The following is a 16,952-nucleotide window of genomic DNA, read 5'->3' as shown; positions in this document are numbered from 1 at the left end:
TTACATTTACATTTAGTCATTTAGCAGACGTTTTTGTCCAAAGCGACTTACAAGTGAGGTAAACAATAGAAGCAATTATAGCAACACAAGAACAGCAATACAATTTGGATGTGAGTGTGCATGTTAAGCCCATATTCACATGACTGTAACTGGAAAAAACAGCTAAAATAACACAAAATGTGCCTCTGTCACAATATTTATGGAGTTGACAGGCATAGAGTGCATTTATCATACAAATATACATCTGTCTCACACTAATATACACAAAAAAAAGAAAAACAAATGATTCAATCAATTAACTAAATGTTTTATTATATAAGGTAAGTGGTTGCAATCCATTTATTTAAAGGTATTGCAGAGGATTTTCTTTTTCCGGGTGGATCATCAAGACTATTGGTCCTCCTAGTTGTCAATCAGGAGTGTTGTGAAATTGCATTTTTTTAAAACGTGGAAAAGGCGGTTCTTTTCTAAAATTCGAGAAAATCCTCTGCCAACCTTTAAGCTATAAACAAACGAAACAAAATTGTAAAATAAAAAACTTTTGTTTAAATGTAGCTTAAATAAATTGATTGCAACCACTTACCTTAAAAATTTGAGTAAATTGAATGAATCATTTTTTTCAGTGTTTTGTTAAGGTTTGTGCAGTCAAAAAACATAACTTTCCCATATGTTATTTATTTATTTTTAACACAAGTGTTTGAATACTTTAGGTATCAAATGTGTCATTATATGAATATATTTTGGCCCAAATTTGTTACCTAATATGCAAAGAAGTTTCACAATTCAGCCAGTCAGATGCTTTAGATTATTCATTACAATGCAATATTCACTTTTATTACAGGAGTGTTGAAGGAAGAAAGAAAAAAAAAAACATTGACATTGAGGCTGGTTTGTGTTTTAACATGATTTGTGGAAAATGTGCTGGTGGTATTTATTTTAAGCAAGACTATTCAAAATAAACTTTTACCTGAGAAGATTTTTTTACCAATTAAGACAAAAGATTGCTTTGGGTTGAATTAATGTTAAATACATTTTCCAGTAAGATAGATTTTTCATTTTTCAGATAAAACTACTTCATTGTTATAAAAGATGACTGTTGATAAAAGCTATTGCCAGCTTGCGTGTGCTTTGCAGTCCTCTGTCAAAGTGAAACGCCTGTGAAACATTTTATACCTTAAGAAAAAACTCAGTTTTTCACTGTAACAGCTTAAAATGTGTTCAGTATATTTATATACCTACATTATGTGTACATCTTCATATAGTTTATAAAGTGCATTTATTTATATAACAGTCGCTAGCATAATTTATTTGGTTTTATTTCACACCCTGTAAATATTTCTACGAACATAAAATCTATTCTTGGGTATTGGTGTGAGCTGTTATTTACAAAGTGTGTACAAGTCCCGTAGTCTAAACCCGACGAGTCCGCTCAGGACCAGAAGGGTGGGCGTGGCCTGTGGTGGGTGGAGTCATAAGAGTACACATGTGACACTGGCATCTTCTGAGTGGTCACAGTTGTGGACGTTCCACGCTATGTGAGAGCACTGAACAAGATTGGCTTCCGTGCCGATGCATTTCAGGTTATCCATGACTATCGTGCCGCTACCGGGCCCAAAGTAGGCCGACCCTTGAGCTTCTCTGGGCAGCCCGCACCTCATCTGTCTACACACCACCTTAGCATCCAGAAGATCCCAGGCGTCATCGCACACCGTACCCCATTCTCCTCTCAGGTACATCTCCACACGACCCTCACAGTGATGCCCACCCCCCACGAGCCTCATGGTACCTTGAGAAGAAAAAAATAATCCATTTGCCTATGAGCATCCTAAATCATATTAAAAATGTAAACCATCTGACCATGTCAGTGTTGTTACCTTCTGCTGGTGTTGTTGTTGGTGCTGGAGTTGTGGTGATCTTCGATGTCACCCCTATCCCAAAGTCTCTTGCCATTCCCCCAGTCCCCATAAAATCCAGAGGGGCTGAAAGAAAAAAGAAGACGAGGTTATTTGAGGAGATTTGCATACAGGCATGTATTTTTGAAAGTGGATGATGCACGCGGACCGTGCAGGCTGACAAGCTCACAATACCCCACATATCATTTAACATAGCATGTCCAAAGTGTCCCTATTTGGGTGGGGTTTTGTGTGTGTACCTTTAAATGCAGATGAACTATTGTTCTTTGCTCCCTTACCAAAAGAGATGCTTTGGTTAAAATAGATCTGAGTTTGCAAAGAAGCTAAGAAAAAATAGCAACTCACTCTAGGCATAAACTATGATAATACAAGACTGTCAGTCAGCAGCCAAGGGCGGGGCTTTAGCAGTGTGACATCACATTGCGAAGAGAATCAAAACAGCATGTCTAATGAGACTGTTGTGGTTAAATGGGGATTAAAAAAGAAGAGATGAATAGATTTTGTTTATTGTAGGGTGGTTGTGTTCACACAACACACATTTATTTCCAAACACCGGTGGATTTTGTATTATAGGTGCCCTTTAAATAGGTGTGTGTGTGTGTGTGTGTGTGTGTGTGTGTGTGTGTGTGTGTGTGTGTGTGTGTGTGTGTGTGTGTGTGTGTGTGTGTGTACCTGGTAATTATCACGTTGTGGGGACCAATTGTCCCCACAAAGATAGGAATACCAGTGTTTTTGTGACCTCGTGGGGACATTTTGATGTCCCCATGAGGAAACAAGCTTATAAATCAAACAGAATGATGTTTCTTGAAAATCTAAGGTAGTAGAAAGTTTTCTGTGATGGTTGGGGTTAGGGAATGGGGCAGGTAAGGGGAATAGAATATACAGTTTGTATGGTATAAAATGCATTACGTCTATGGAATGTCCCCACAAAACATGGAAACCAGAATGTGTGTGTGTGTGTGTGTGTTGGTTTTGATAACTGAAGGAATGCTGAAAGATGAATAATGCCCTAAAGACATGGCACGCCTCACCAGAACATCATGCATGTTTCAAACTCAGAAAGTAACAGAATGTTCTGTTATATTTTGTGAGTGTATTTGATGTCCATGTAACATATATGTCATGCTGTGTACTTTGGATAAAGTATTCCTTTGAAATATTATATGTGATCTTTGTGATTTCCTTACGTGCACAGATAACTCCAGCGTCTTCGTAATGTCCACAGTTGTGTTGTCCCCAGCCCAGATTGAAACAGTCTGTCAGCTTCTCTTCATTGCCCTGGCAGTCGACGTTATCCAGCAGTATGGGACCTGAGCCGTAGCCGAAGTAAGCCAGAGGTTTGGCTGCGATAGGAGGCCCGCACCCCAGCTGTCTGCAGACCACCAGAGCGTCATCCATGTCCCAGTCATCATCACAAACCGTTCCCCAGATGGTGAAGTAGAGAACCTCTATTCGTCCCTGACAGTTGTCGTTGCCGTTCACCAACCGGACGCCGGAATTCGCTGTAAGGTATAATGGACCAAAATGTTTTAAGAATACAAACAAATCTTTCTTTTTCTAGTTGTCTCTCACTCACTATCATGTAATTACAGCTTGAACGTGATGCACCAATATATATGTGCCAATAATCAGAAGATAAAAGCATTTGGGTAACACTTTACTTGAAGGGGTGTTCATAAAACTGACATGACATCTTCATAATCGTGGCATGACATGGGTCATGATTACCCAGTCTCACAAAGTTTCGTGACTTTGTCGTGTATTTTTTTATTCTTTTTTTGTGCTATTATCACTAATTTTCACGTCTTTTCTTATTTTTAAACCATTGTCGCTTCAGTTTAGGGTTAGACTTGGTGCTTGCATTAGAATGTCACTATACATTGGTTTATACTATTTTTCTGATTCATTTTTTTATATGTCGCCTGCCGTTAGGGTTAGAGTTGGGTTTGGGTAGGGATGTCATTTTATGTAAATCTAACCCTAAACCAAAGCGACAATGGTAAGAAAATAACAAAACAGTTGAGTAACCAATACGTGATAATCACATGAAAACAGGAATTCGTTATACGATCACGAAAATTTGTGATAATAGCACGAAAAAAGAATCAAAAAAATATGTGACCATATAATGAAATCTCGTGAGACTGGGCTGGTCATGAACATTAAAGAAATTTATGAACATTTATGACAACTGTCTTTAAGTGTCATTTGTTCAATTGTGTCATTGTTAATGCAAAGATGACATTGCTTGAGATGTCTTTGTTATGACAACTTGACATCATAACTTGTCTTGAAAACTTGACATTACCAAGAAAACACAACTGACCACTTTTTACCATTGATACAAATTAAATTTGTCATTAAAATGTCAGTAAGTGTTAATAATCTGTCAAATAGTTTTATAACAGCTTCATGAATATTTTTCTTGACCTCAACTACAGTGGTACAAATATAATTTGTTATTAAAATGTCATTAAGTGTTAATGATCTGTCATATAGTTTTATAACAGTGTCATGAATATTTTTCTTGACCTCAGTGGTACAAATATAATTTGTCATTAAAATGTCATTAAGTGTCAATTCTCTGTCAAATATTTTTATAACAATGTCATAAATATTCTTCAGTTCATAATGTTTTTTTTTTAGTTTCCTCCAGGTGTTTAAGAAATAAAATCCAATAATCCAATAATAATAATTAAAATTGATTAAATTATATTTTATTGCATTTGAAGACAGATTCAACTAAAATTAAATTAAATCAGTACAAAAAATGGGTTAAGCCATGCAGGTCCATATAGCTGGAAAACAGTTCATTAAATAAAATTATATAAATGTATTGTTAGTTTTTCTTCTATGTCAGACAATTTAAGAGCCCTATATGTGAGGAAGAACAAGTTCTGGTAGTTGTCAGTTATTTTATGTATTGTGCACATATGTAAAGTTGTAATCTTTTGACGTGTCTTTTGCATTTTGTTAAGGTATTTAAAATAATTTGACATAGTATTAACACTTAATGACATTTAAACGAAATTTAAGTTGAATTTGTACCACTGTAGTTGAGGTCAAGAAAAATATTTATGATGCTGTATAAAACTATTTGACAGAGTATTAACACTTACTGACATTTAAATCACAGTTTAATGTAATGTTATTCAATAAAGCTAGGTAGTTTCTTAAGTTTCATAATTATTCTGCTATGTTATGATGTATTGGTTTATGTCAAGTTGTCATAACAAAGACATCTTAAACAATGTAATCTGTGCATTAAAAATGACATCATTGAACTAATGACACACAATGACAGCTGCCCTAAACGTGCATAACATCTGACACGTGACATGTCATGATTATGAAGGTGTCATGTCAGTCTTATGTGCACACCCCTTCAAGTAAAGTGTTACTAGCATTTTCCCCTCCAATGTTTAGAAACAGCCGACGATCAGGGCAGATTATATCCTGACAATCAAAAATTGCAGTAAAATGAGTAAAAAGCAAAACTATCTGTATCTATCAATAATGGTAGACGTCATTCTAAGTTATCGGATATCAGTATCGGCATATCGGTGCATAATATTGAGATTGTCTTTAGATGCTGTATTATTATTACCTTTTGTTGTTATGGCTGTAGTGACTGTGGTGGAGGTCATCTCAGTTATTGAAACGGGCATTCCAGTCCCTGAATGGAAAAGACAAACAATGTCTTACAATAAGAGTGATGTTCTGAAGAGCTCCATCTCTTGTTGTTTAACAGTAGTTTTACTGCAGGATTATCAGACAGTTACTCTACAGTAATGTGTGACAGATGGTCTATTTACTTCACCTTACTGTAAATGCCAAAACTTAAGACCAGTCTATCAATTCAAGCAAGTATTATTGAAAATAGGCCCCATGTATAATATAGAGATTGTTTGGACCTGCTGTGCTCGCTATAAATCCTCGGCCTGCAGTCTCTGTGTTGATAGACGGGACCGTGGTAGAACTTGAACCTGAAATACGAGAGTTATACAATCTTATTGAATATTCATATACTGTATGGATATACAAATCCATTTTTGGTTCCATAAAAACCCCTTTAACATTTGAAGCATTTTTTTTGTTTTAAAAATGTAGTAAGAAAGGTTTTTTATTATAAAAAGGTATGAAATGAAACGAAAGGTTTTTCTAGGGCATCGCTGGAAGCAGTGTATACAGCCAAACAGTCTTGGATCACTTAAAAAAAAAAAAATTTGATTTTACTATAATTCAAAACTAAACCAAACCCACCTGAGCAGATGACACCTGCATCCTCATGATGTCCACAGTTATGAATCCCCCAGCCGAGGCTGTAACAGGTGGCCAGGTTACTCTCCTGCCCATTACAGTTCACGTTATCCAGTAAAATCAGTCCCGTGCCATAGCCAAAATAGGCATTGGTCGTAGCGGTGTTCGCTTGTCCGCAGCCGATTTGATGACACACGACGTCCGCGTCTTTACTGCTCCAGTCATCATCGCAGACGGTTCCCCAGTTCCCCTGATAGTAGATCTCCACCCTCCCCTGGCACTGATCAGAACCTCCAGACAGACGTATAGTACCGTCTCCTATACCACATATGAACTCAATGTTAGATATTTGACTGTGTTAGTTAAACACAGTATCATCTAGTGGGAAACAAAAACCTTTTGAAAAATGTAAAACTATCTTGAAACTTTATGAAGATATGAAACACCCTTTCTTTGTCTAATACAAATTGACTTTGGCTTCAGTTTAATCCTCAGTGTTGGGTGTGGACAGGTTAATGGTAATTTTAGTCTTCCAAGCTTAACACTGCATTGAATGCCATGCACAACAAATGGCTACGGTTTCAAGCAAACATATGGTGGCGTGTCTCATGTTCTCTTATTGGACTTCAATAACACACGGAAACAAAAGGTTTTCTCATCAGAGGAACGATCTCATCATTCCATACTATCAACTGTTTCCCATAAGGTTACTTTGTTACTCATTGACATCATAACCTATAAATCAGATATAGGTGGCCTTCATGGGAACATATGACAAACAGAAGTTTAGGATGAACGCAGGCTTCATTTTTCATTCACTGCTCATTCACAGAGGATACAATTGGAAACATAGATTAATAAATTGTACAAAACTCTATGTGTGTTTGCATGACAAATTACTTATTCCAGGGACTGGACTTGACGTTGTGGTCTCAAAACCTAATCGAGGTTCCATTACATTACTGTCTGTGTTGAGAGAGAGAGAGAGAGAGAGAGAGAGAGAGAGAGAGAGAGAGAGAGAGAGAGAGAGAGAGAGAGAGAGAGAGAGAGAGAGAGTTGTGATTAACTGCATAATTTAATATACCATGTGGTCAAAAATATCAAATGTGCTCTGAGTGCACACAATAATATTGAACCTTTAAACCCAAATGTTTTTGCATGGCAATCATAGCAAAAGTTAAAATCTCTTATTATCTGAAGTGAGTTAGATCCGTCATGCCGGTAAATATCACCTCTGCAGGAGACGGCCACGTCCTCATAGTGATAGCAGTTGTGAATTCCCCATCCTTGATTTCCACATTGGCTCAGATCCATTTCTCCTCCTTTACAGTCCACGTTGTCCAGCAGGATGGGGCCGGAACCCTGACCGAACCTGGAGCTGCTCCCCACGGCCACGGCTAAACCGCAACCCAGCTGCCGGCAAACCACGTTAGCATCCACCATGTCCCAGTCATCATCACACACCGTTCCCCACGAGCCGTTGTGAAGGATTTCAATACGACCTTCACACTGATCTCTGCCATTCATCAGCCGTACTGTAGCTTTAGTGAGAAACAACAACAACAGGTAATGAGAATAACACACAAGAGATGATGGTGTGACTTTTTTACCTTTAGACAGAGAGTGACTTTATATACTGACCCTACAAGCTTTTATACTTCATTATATTTCTCTTTCTGTGTAAAACTTTATGTTTATGTCTTTGTGTAATGCAATAGTACTGTGGCAGTACTATGACGGTTTCAGCTTATAATGTACTATGGTTCTAAATGATTAACGCATTCATATATGCTAGTACAGTAATACAGTGAAGTTCATGCCACAGTACAATGAATTGGCATTTATTGGTAAGTAATGCTACTCTGGGACTTAACTATGTAAGGAATAATTGATGACAGGCCATTGAATTATAAGAAAATAATTCGGGACAACTTGAAGCGGACTTTTTTTTAAGACATTTGACAAGTAAGGTGTGCAATTTACTGAAAAATTAATCAACACCCATGAAACATTTCTCATCCAATCAGAACACAACATTCAACAGACCTGTGGTATAAAGGATATTATAGTACCACCCTGGTAAATATTTAAAAACATGGTATTACTGTAGTACTTTTATGGTACAACATTGTCTTTACGGTACTATATAGGTTCACCCTGGTAATCCTCTAAAAACATGGTATTACTGAAGTGCTTTTATAGTACAACATTACTTTTACAGTATTATATACAGTAGTACCACCCTGGTAAATCTTTAAAAACTTTGTATTACTGCAGTACTTTTATAGTACAACATTGCCTTTACTTTACTATTCAATATTACCACCCTGGTAAATCTTTTATAACTTGGTATTACTGTAGTATTTTTATAGTAAGACATTACTTTTACAGTACTATGTAATACCGCCCTGGTAAATCTCTAAATACATGTAATTACTGTAGTACTTTTGTAGTACAACATTACTTTTACAGTACTTTATACAGTAGTACCACCCTGGTAAATCTCCAAAAAACATGATATTACCGTCATACTTTTATAGTACAACATTGCCTTTACAGTACTATATAGTACCGCCCTGGTAAATCTCCAAAAACATGGTATTACTGTAGTACTTTTATAGTCCAAATTGCCTTTACAGTACTATATAGTACTGCCCTGGAAAATATTCAAAAACTTGGTATTACTGTCGTACTTTTATAGTACAACTTTCCCTTTACAGTTCTATATAGTACCGCCCTGGCAAATTTTCAAAAACTTTGTATTACTGCAGTATTTTTATAGTAAGAGATTACTTTTACAGTATTATATACAGTTATACCGCCCTGGTAAATCTCTAAAGGCATGGTATTTCTGTATTACGTTTGTAGTAAAACATTACTTTTACAGTACTATATAGTACCACACTGGTAAATCTTTAAAAACTTGTTATTACTGCAGTACTTTTATAGTACAACATTGCCTTTACTTTACTATTCAATATTACCACCCTGGTAAATCTTTTAAAACTTGGTATTACTTTAGTATTTTTATACTATAACATTACTTTTACAGTACTATATAGTACCGCCCTGGTAAATCTACAAAAACATGGTATTACTGTAGTACTTTTATAGTCCAAATTGCCTTTACAGTACTATATAGTACCACCCTGGTAAATATTCAAAAACTTGGTATTACTGTCGTACTTTTTAGTACAACTTTCCCTTTACAGTTCTATATAGTACCGCCCTGGTAAATTTTCAAAAACTTGGTATTACTGTAGTATTTTTATAGTAAGACATTACTTTTACAGTACTATATAATACAGCCCTGGTAAATCTCTAAAGGCATGGTATTACTGTACTACGTTTGTGGTAAAACATTACTTTTACAGTACTATATACAGTAGTACCACCCTGGTAAATCTTCAAAAACTTGGTATTACTGTAGTATTTTTATAGTAAGACATTACTTTTACAGTACTATATAATACAGCCCTGGTAAATCTCTAAAGGCATGGTATTACTGTACTACGTTTGTGGTAAAACATTACTTTTACAGTACTATATACAGTAGTACCACCCTGGTAAATCTTTAAAAACATGGTATTACTGTAGAATTTTTATAGAACAACATTACTTTTACAGTACTATATAATACCGCCCTGGTAAATCTCTAAAGGCATGGTATCACTGTAGTACGTTTGTGGTAAAACATTACTTTTACAGTACTATATACAGTAGTACCACCCTGTTAAATCTCCAAAAACATGGTATTACTGTTGTACTTTTATAGTACAACATTGCCTTTACAGTACTATATTACCATCATACCATTCAAATAAAACAATCAAACAAACATGGTAATAACATTGTACTTTATAGCAATTGTGCTGTATATGTGCTCAGCTGAAGTTTACATTTTGCCATCTGCTGGTAAAGTAAAGCAGGGTTGCTCTAATATAATAATATAATAGATCCAGTAAGAATGTGCCTAATCCCCTTCAATTTAATGCACAATTTAAGTCCAAATATGAGACATGACTCCAAAAACGAATGAAATGAAAATAGCGCAAAAAAAGTGAGCAAAAAACCTTTCCACCTTAGAAACAAATCTTTTAATCTTACAGTCCCTGTGTAGCTGACAGTGGGCGAGGACTCATCTTAAAGTCTTGTGGTGATTTACAAACATGTTAAGGTGAAGTAAGAAAAGCTAAGATGGATAAACTGTAATTGTGAATCGCTCACCTTGCGGCTGCATTGGCATTGGAGGTGTTGCATTATTGGCTGTGAGAAAAAACAAGAGAGAGAGAAACAAAATGATTGGTCAAAATGAATTGTTGAAAGGAGGTTTTTGGCCGTCCATACCTACAGTCCTCTATATCTACTGTATTTTCCTGTAATTTAAGACAGGAAGATAATTTCGGTTCATTTTGGAGTTTCAGATCAACTCACGGCAGAAATGTCCATAGAAATATGTGATGGGTGGTAATATTTTACATGCTTTTAAAATGCATTATTACTATTTGTTATCTGCTAGTACACTGAGACACATTGTACTACAGTATGATGCTTGCATGGGCAATTTAAAGAATATACGGATAAAACTTGAGATCAAAAAGTCAAGTGTGTCCAAATATAAACCAAACCACTGAGTAAAAGTGATTAACGAGTCCGTGGAGAGAAAAGATGTCTAGACAACTTTGTGATGTTTGTTCAGAAGGGTTGTTCAACAAAGTTCCAACTTCTCTCTGTGGACATTTTTCCTCAATAGTTTGTTAACCTCGATTGAGGTCATCTAATGTTAATGCCTTTACAAACTGTTGTATGAAACTGTAAATCAATGGTGTGCGATTTCAGTGCCTCACAAAGGAAAAAAGTCTTTTTATAGGCCAATTCACAGGCGGCTCTGCTTATTAATATCTCTCCCTGAAACTTCAGTCCACCACTACTCTAAAACATGTATTAGGTGTTCGTAAGAAACCCAGCTAGATATTCATATTTTCCTTATGGTGGGAATTAGGACTGGTTTTGAGTTCAATATCTGAATCTGTTCGCCCTGGCTGATGAGTTGATGTCCCAACAATGAATTGGTGATGCTTACATACATATATACAACAGATGATCTGTGCAACATTACTGATGGGATTACATGAAAGGTTTATTCTGTAATGATACTTACAAACAGCTGTTGATCTTCGTGTAACCTTGAGATCTCCTGTACACAGAAAAACAAACAGATCAAAATAATCAAGTCTTTTTACACACTTCTGTTTGACAGCACGATATACACACATTATAACACCGACATGTCTCTATGATATTTTGGTCCTAAGATCTCTCATTAAGTTCTGACTCAACACATGCAGTAATATTTGGACAGCAAATATCTCATAATCAAACCATAAAGACCCTGACAGACACTTTGAACTGTGATTGTAAAATATAAAGGCTCACAGTCCAGTTTCATAGTTTTTTAACTCACCAAACTGAATGACGGTGGTGACGGTCAACAGCAGGAGTGATGCTAATAGACAGGCAAGAATCCAGACAGCAGATCTCCAGCGTCTGCGCACACCGCCTGAACCACGCTGACCTTGCATGGCAGAATTAATCTGCACAAACACACAAATAACTTTACCGAGTGACACCTGTCCATGTGCAAATTACGTCTCTTTCCCATCTGCTTTTCTTCTGTGTTTTTGCTCTCTTTCATTACTATCTAAGCATAACATTGCAAGGTTCAGACATATCAGTATAAACATAAATGCAGATCGTTTCTGTGTCCACGTGCTTGCTGTTCATGAGACTCTGTTGGCCATTTCATAATTTATATGTCATAAATTATATATATAACTTTATATATTGTGTGTATATAATCAAATATATTTTTCTTCTTTAAAAGGGCCAATTTCATGTAAGATGGAAAAGCAGGCCTAGTTTAGACACCTGTTATTTATCAAATTAATTGACAATGTGTCCAATAGTCAAAGACAAAGTATCATTAGATTATAATTTATTTATGAGGACAATGCAATTTGCAATCCTACCATATATTTTTTTTACTATATATTTAAAAAAATTCCCAATTTCTTCTCTTCTTCTTTCATGTAAAATCTCCTTGAAGCAATGCAACATTGTAAAAGAGCGCTATATAAATAAATAAATAAATATATATATAAATTTGACATGTTATATATCTTCGTATTCATGAGTAAAGCAGTGATGTTTTCAAGAATGCAATGCATGCTATGAATCTTGATTTAAAAGATGCTTGAATGTTTTTTAATGTTAGCAGCTTTTGGTTTATGACCCAAGTGTAAAGTTGGACCATTTGTTGAGACTGTTACATACTGGCCCACACACACACACACACACAGTACTAAGGTAAACACACACAAACAACACATACACCCTACACAAAAGACTACACAACTACACAATGTATTATGATTTAAAAGAATTGCAACAGTTCAAAAATGATAAAGATTGCTATGCAGTCTCAGGTGTATTTTTCATATCCAACTTATCGATTAAGTTTTTAGTCTTGAAACTCTTGATATAAACTTCATGTTATCTGTATTTTTATATCTTTAATATATCCCAAGACTCAATTTTCCTTTAATTTTGCCTAAATCCGTCCTGACCTTACAGTACACTGGAATGTGTGTAAATGGTGGGATACAGCTCAGAATCCTAGATTCGGGAGAGAATATGATATTCCACGGAGCAGATAGTGAACATTCCGGGCCTCGCGCGCACAAAAAGACATTTCTGCTGTCTGTGCTCCTAAACGCTGCTTCCTGCGAATCTGTCACTGCGACTTTCCAGAACGCTCAGGCAGTTGATGACACCGCTGGGGCGCCGTTTGTCTCTCAGCCCGTGGGACTGAAGCCCTGCGGGGCAGGAGGGGTGAATGTTTGGGCAAGTGGTAGTTTATGGACGAAGATGATAGGCCTACAACTCAGATGCCATATACACGAAAACATACAAAAAATGACTTTCTTAGTATTTATGTCTGGTTTTCAGTACAGATATCTAGAAATTCTTAAATCAAGATTTATTTTCTTGATGAGCGAAATGGCCTAAGAAAATAAGTTTAGTTTTTAGCAAAAATATCTGCCAATAAGGTAAGAACATTTTTCTTGAATTACTAATTACTAATTTCAAGATTTCTTTCTTACCCCATTGATATTTTTGCTTGTTTTTTTAAGCACAAATTCACTTATAGATTTTTTGTATAAATTTTGTCTAAAAACTAGATTTTTTTTCTTGGTTAATTTTGCTCATCAAGAAAATTAATCTTAGTTTAAGAATTTTTAGATATTTGTGCTGAAAACAAGACAACAATATTAAGTACGAAAGTCATTTTTTTGCAGTGCATTATTGCTCTATTATAGCTCAGAGACTTTTCTGATATGCTTCATTTAAGTCTCAACATTTTAAGTATGTTTATCCTTGATCATTTACATTGGAAATGTTTTGATAATATGAAAAGAAATGAGGTTTCGATTCACACACTTTGAGTCTTAGAAAAGGTTGGGCCTTTTTCTCCCGATTAAAATTTGAAAATCAAACTATTATGAATCTGAAAAGCCAAATTTTCAGTGTCTATATTTTTCTTACCCCACCAAAGAGCTGAAAAATGTATTGCCTATCCCTCATCGAAAACAACTATTGCAATGCAAAAAAATGACTTTCTAACTTTTTTTTTGTCTTGTTTACAGTACAAATATCTAAAAAAAAAAGGTGCATTTTTTATGAGCAAAATGACCTAAGAAATAAAAATCTAGTTTTTAGGAAAAAAATAAACATAAACAAACATATCTGCCAATGGGGTGAGAAAATATAAGTGTCTAAGAAAAACGTTTTTCTTACCCCATTGGCAGATTGCAAACTGTGTCTTTAAAGAGCTAAACGCTCTCAAGAAGTCAATTGTTTAGTCAATTAGCGTTGATGATTTTCAAACACGTTACTATGGTCATCTCATGCGCCCGTGCGACCGCACATTAAATGGTTTGGTTGTGAGGCCTGGAAATGAATCTAGTCACTAATATGATGTTTTTCAATACTCCATTCATGGCTGGATGCTGCATGGATTCACCAGGGAATAATGTTGTCTTTTGTGTTGCCTGATTTCCCCTCCCTCTCCTTCTTACACTGACGGAGAGCTGATAGATCCCAGCACTCGCAAAACGACACGGAGAGAACTGTCGCTATCTCATGCTTTCAAATGACAACTTTTATCAATAATTATCTATTAAAGTCCACATTCATTTCCTAATAATAAAATAAATAATGCCATTTCATTTCTATTATGCAACTTTGTCAAAAGCAACTTAAAGTGCATTCAAAGCATTTATTTGAAAGCTGAACCCATGACCTGCAGCTGCAGGACCACATAATGTCCCTACATAAGAAAAGTTCAATAAACAAAATCAAAAACTTTACTTTTATAAAGGTCAAGCATTGAGGATTCTTATACAATAACAACTTTTTTTTAAGATATTGTAATGTAAAAGCTCATTGTCTTATGGTAAAAATCTCCTTTTCTCCAATAACATTGCCTTTGATTTTCATTATCACACAGCAAGGTGAACATACCTCTGATGAAAAGGAGTTTCTTCACGGGCAAGATAAAAGTTCCCTCAAAAATGAGTTTAAAGCAAACAGTCCTTTGAGTTCAGATGTCTTGTAGCTCACAGGACACTGATCCAACAGTCAAGAGTTAAAATTTGGATGGATAAAAGAAGAAGAAGTTCATCCGACTGAAGTGGCACAATGTCTTTCATCGCCGTAACCTTGTGAGACTATAAGTACCTGCTTTCTCTATCCCAGATTACGTAAAACAGAAAAACATCCCCAGCATTGTATGGTAATGCAGTGACACCTCATCGCCGCCTGGTTTGTGTGGAAAAGAATGAAGAGGAAAAGGGAGGAGAAATCAGACAAAGTTAAAGCCAACCCTTCACAGTTATCCCAGCATCTCTAGTTACAGGTGCTGCTTATGAAAGGTGCGGCTCTGTTTGTCTCAAACTCTTTACAGTAACCAAAAAAATTAACCTGTGTGTGTGTTTGTCTTTCACATTTTTGGATCTCATACTTCCTCCTTTTTAAAATCATTTTAAACAATCCAAATTTTGAAAGGATGTTAAACATTCAGGATTTCTTTTCATTCAGGTTTGATTGTTTGCGGCTGATTGACAGTTTTTGTAATCATTATTGCTCATATAACTCATGTCATGCTTTTGATTCAACACTTTATTTAAAAAGGAAGTGCAAAGGTATTTTTCTGTATATTTGATCAGTCTCACACTGTCATGATCAATGCTTTTGCACTTCTGTAGTCTCAAACAGTCTATATTTATGATCTGTGTCCCTGGACCAAAAAAACAGTCTAGGTTGCTGTTGCATGCATTAATAAAAAAAGAGATTAATCAAACTGCAAATAATATAAAGAAAGCTACTAAACAACATTGACGACAAACAAACAGTTAATGATTCACTTCTGCTATATAAGTTTGACTTTACAGTACAATGAATCTCTTATTTGCATCTGTTTATGATAAACTCATTAAAGGCGCGGCATGCTTTAACCAAATTCTTTAATTTGCTCCAGAAACTCATTTAAACACCACTGATTGGCTATTACATTCATCCGCTCAACAGGCACGACTTGTGATTGGCTGTAATTCTCAACATGTGTATAAAGTAATCTGATGCAACAGATCTAATGGTGTAATTGACGCTTGTCTTCATTCTTACATTTAATTTCGATCATGACTGTCATAATACATTTTTTGTTTAATCGTAAAGGCTCATGTTTGCCCCCTTGAATTTGAATTTAGGGGGGCCTTTTTTATTTATGGACTCAAATGACTGGGACGGTGCATTTAAATTTAAGTCAAGTCCTGCAACGTGATTTGGGGGAATTAAGGTGAAGGAAGACTTATTTACATATTGCACACAAGTAATTTTGCTTTAAAATCTCATGTTGCGTCAGTCAGATTTTCTGCTATAGACAGAGGCCCGCCCGTCTCATGAGTAGTGGGTGACATTGTATATGTAGCAATGGCCAACAATACATTGTATGGGTCAAAATGATCGATTATTTATTTTTAATGCCAAAAATCATTAAGATCATATTGCATGAAGATATTTTTCTTTCTCAGATGATGTATAAATCTCAATTTCAAAGAATTGACCCTTATGAGTGGCTTTGTTGTCCAGGGTCAGTTATCATCTTCACATATCTCCACACTGCAGATAAAGACGTAAAAAAGCTGTCATTGGGATGGTACTTTTTTTTAAAAAGGGTCCTAATATGTAGAGTTGTAGTCTCAAGACCACTTTTTAAAGGTCTTGGTCTCGTCTTGGAATTGATGCATTTTTACTTGGTCTCGTCTCGGTCTCAGACAAAGAGCACTCTGAATTTTATTTTAAGACCGGCCAAGACCACAACTGATGGCACATCACGAATTTATTTTTTATTATTAATTTCATGCAGTTTATTCAGGTTTGGCATATGATGTTGGCATTGTTTAAGTTTCTCTCAATGACAATTTTTCTAATTTTATTACTAAAAACACCTGCATTGTGTTAAGTGGATGGCAAGCCATGGAAAGACAGTTCAGAATAAATGGTTAAGTTGCTTTCAGCTCTTTAGTGTTTGTTCACTTTTATTTGCTTATAGACAAAGATCAATTCCCACATATCTGCAATGCCTTTAATTATTTTATCAACTTCTCTCATGGCACACACACACAAACACACACAAACACACACAAACACACACAAACA

General features: G+C 35.6%; 1 protein-coding gene across 1 annotated transcript; it reads right to left on the bottom strand.

Moving 5' to 3' along the window:
- Positions 1-851: 851 nt before the first annotated feature.
- Positions 852-15,303, bottom strand: LOC135732170 (scavenger receptor cysteine-rich domain-containing group B protein). The gene is made up of 12 exons (XM_065250068.1): positions 14,757-15,303; positions 11,638-11,767; positions 11,335-11,370; positions 10,401-10,439; positions 7,406-7,714; positions 7,074-7,139; positions 6,177-6,491; positions 5,828-5,899; positions 5,521-5,589; positions 3,101-3,415; positions 1,875-1,979; positions 852-1,786 (listed from the first exon to the last, which is right to left on the bottom strand). Exons 2-12 carry the CDS (start codon positions 11,753-11,755, stop codon positions 1,470-1,472), a joined length of 1,761 nt encoding a protein of 586 aa, XP_065106140.1. The 5' UTR covers positions 11,756-11,767; positions 14,757-15,303; the 3' UTR covers positions 852-1,469.
- Positions 15,304-16,952: the final 1,649 nt, after the last annotated feature.

The sequence above is a fragment of the Paramisgurnus dabryanus genome, chromosome 5 (assembly GCF_030506205.2).
Source record: "Paramisgurnus dabryanus chromosome 5, PD_genome_1.1, whole genome shotgun sequence".
Lineage (NCBI taxonomy): Eukaryota > Metazoa > Chordata > Actinopteri > Cypriniformes > Cobitidae > Paramisgurnus > Paramisgurnus dabryanus.
This window is presented reverse-complemented; position numbering and strand designations above follow the sequence as displayed.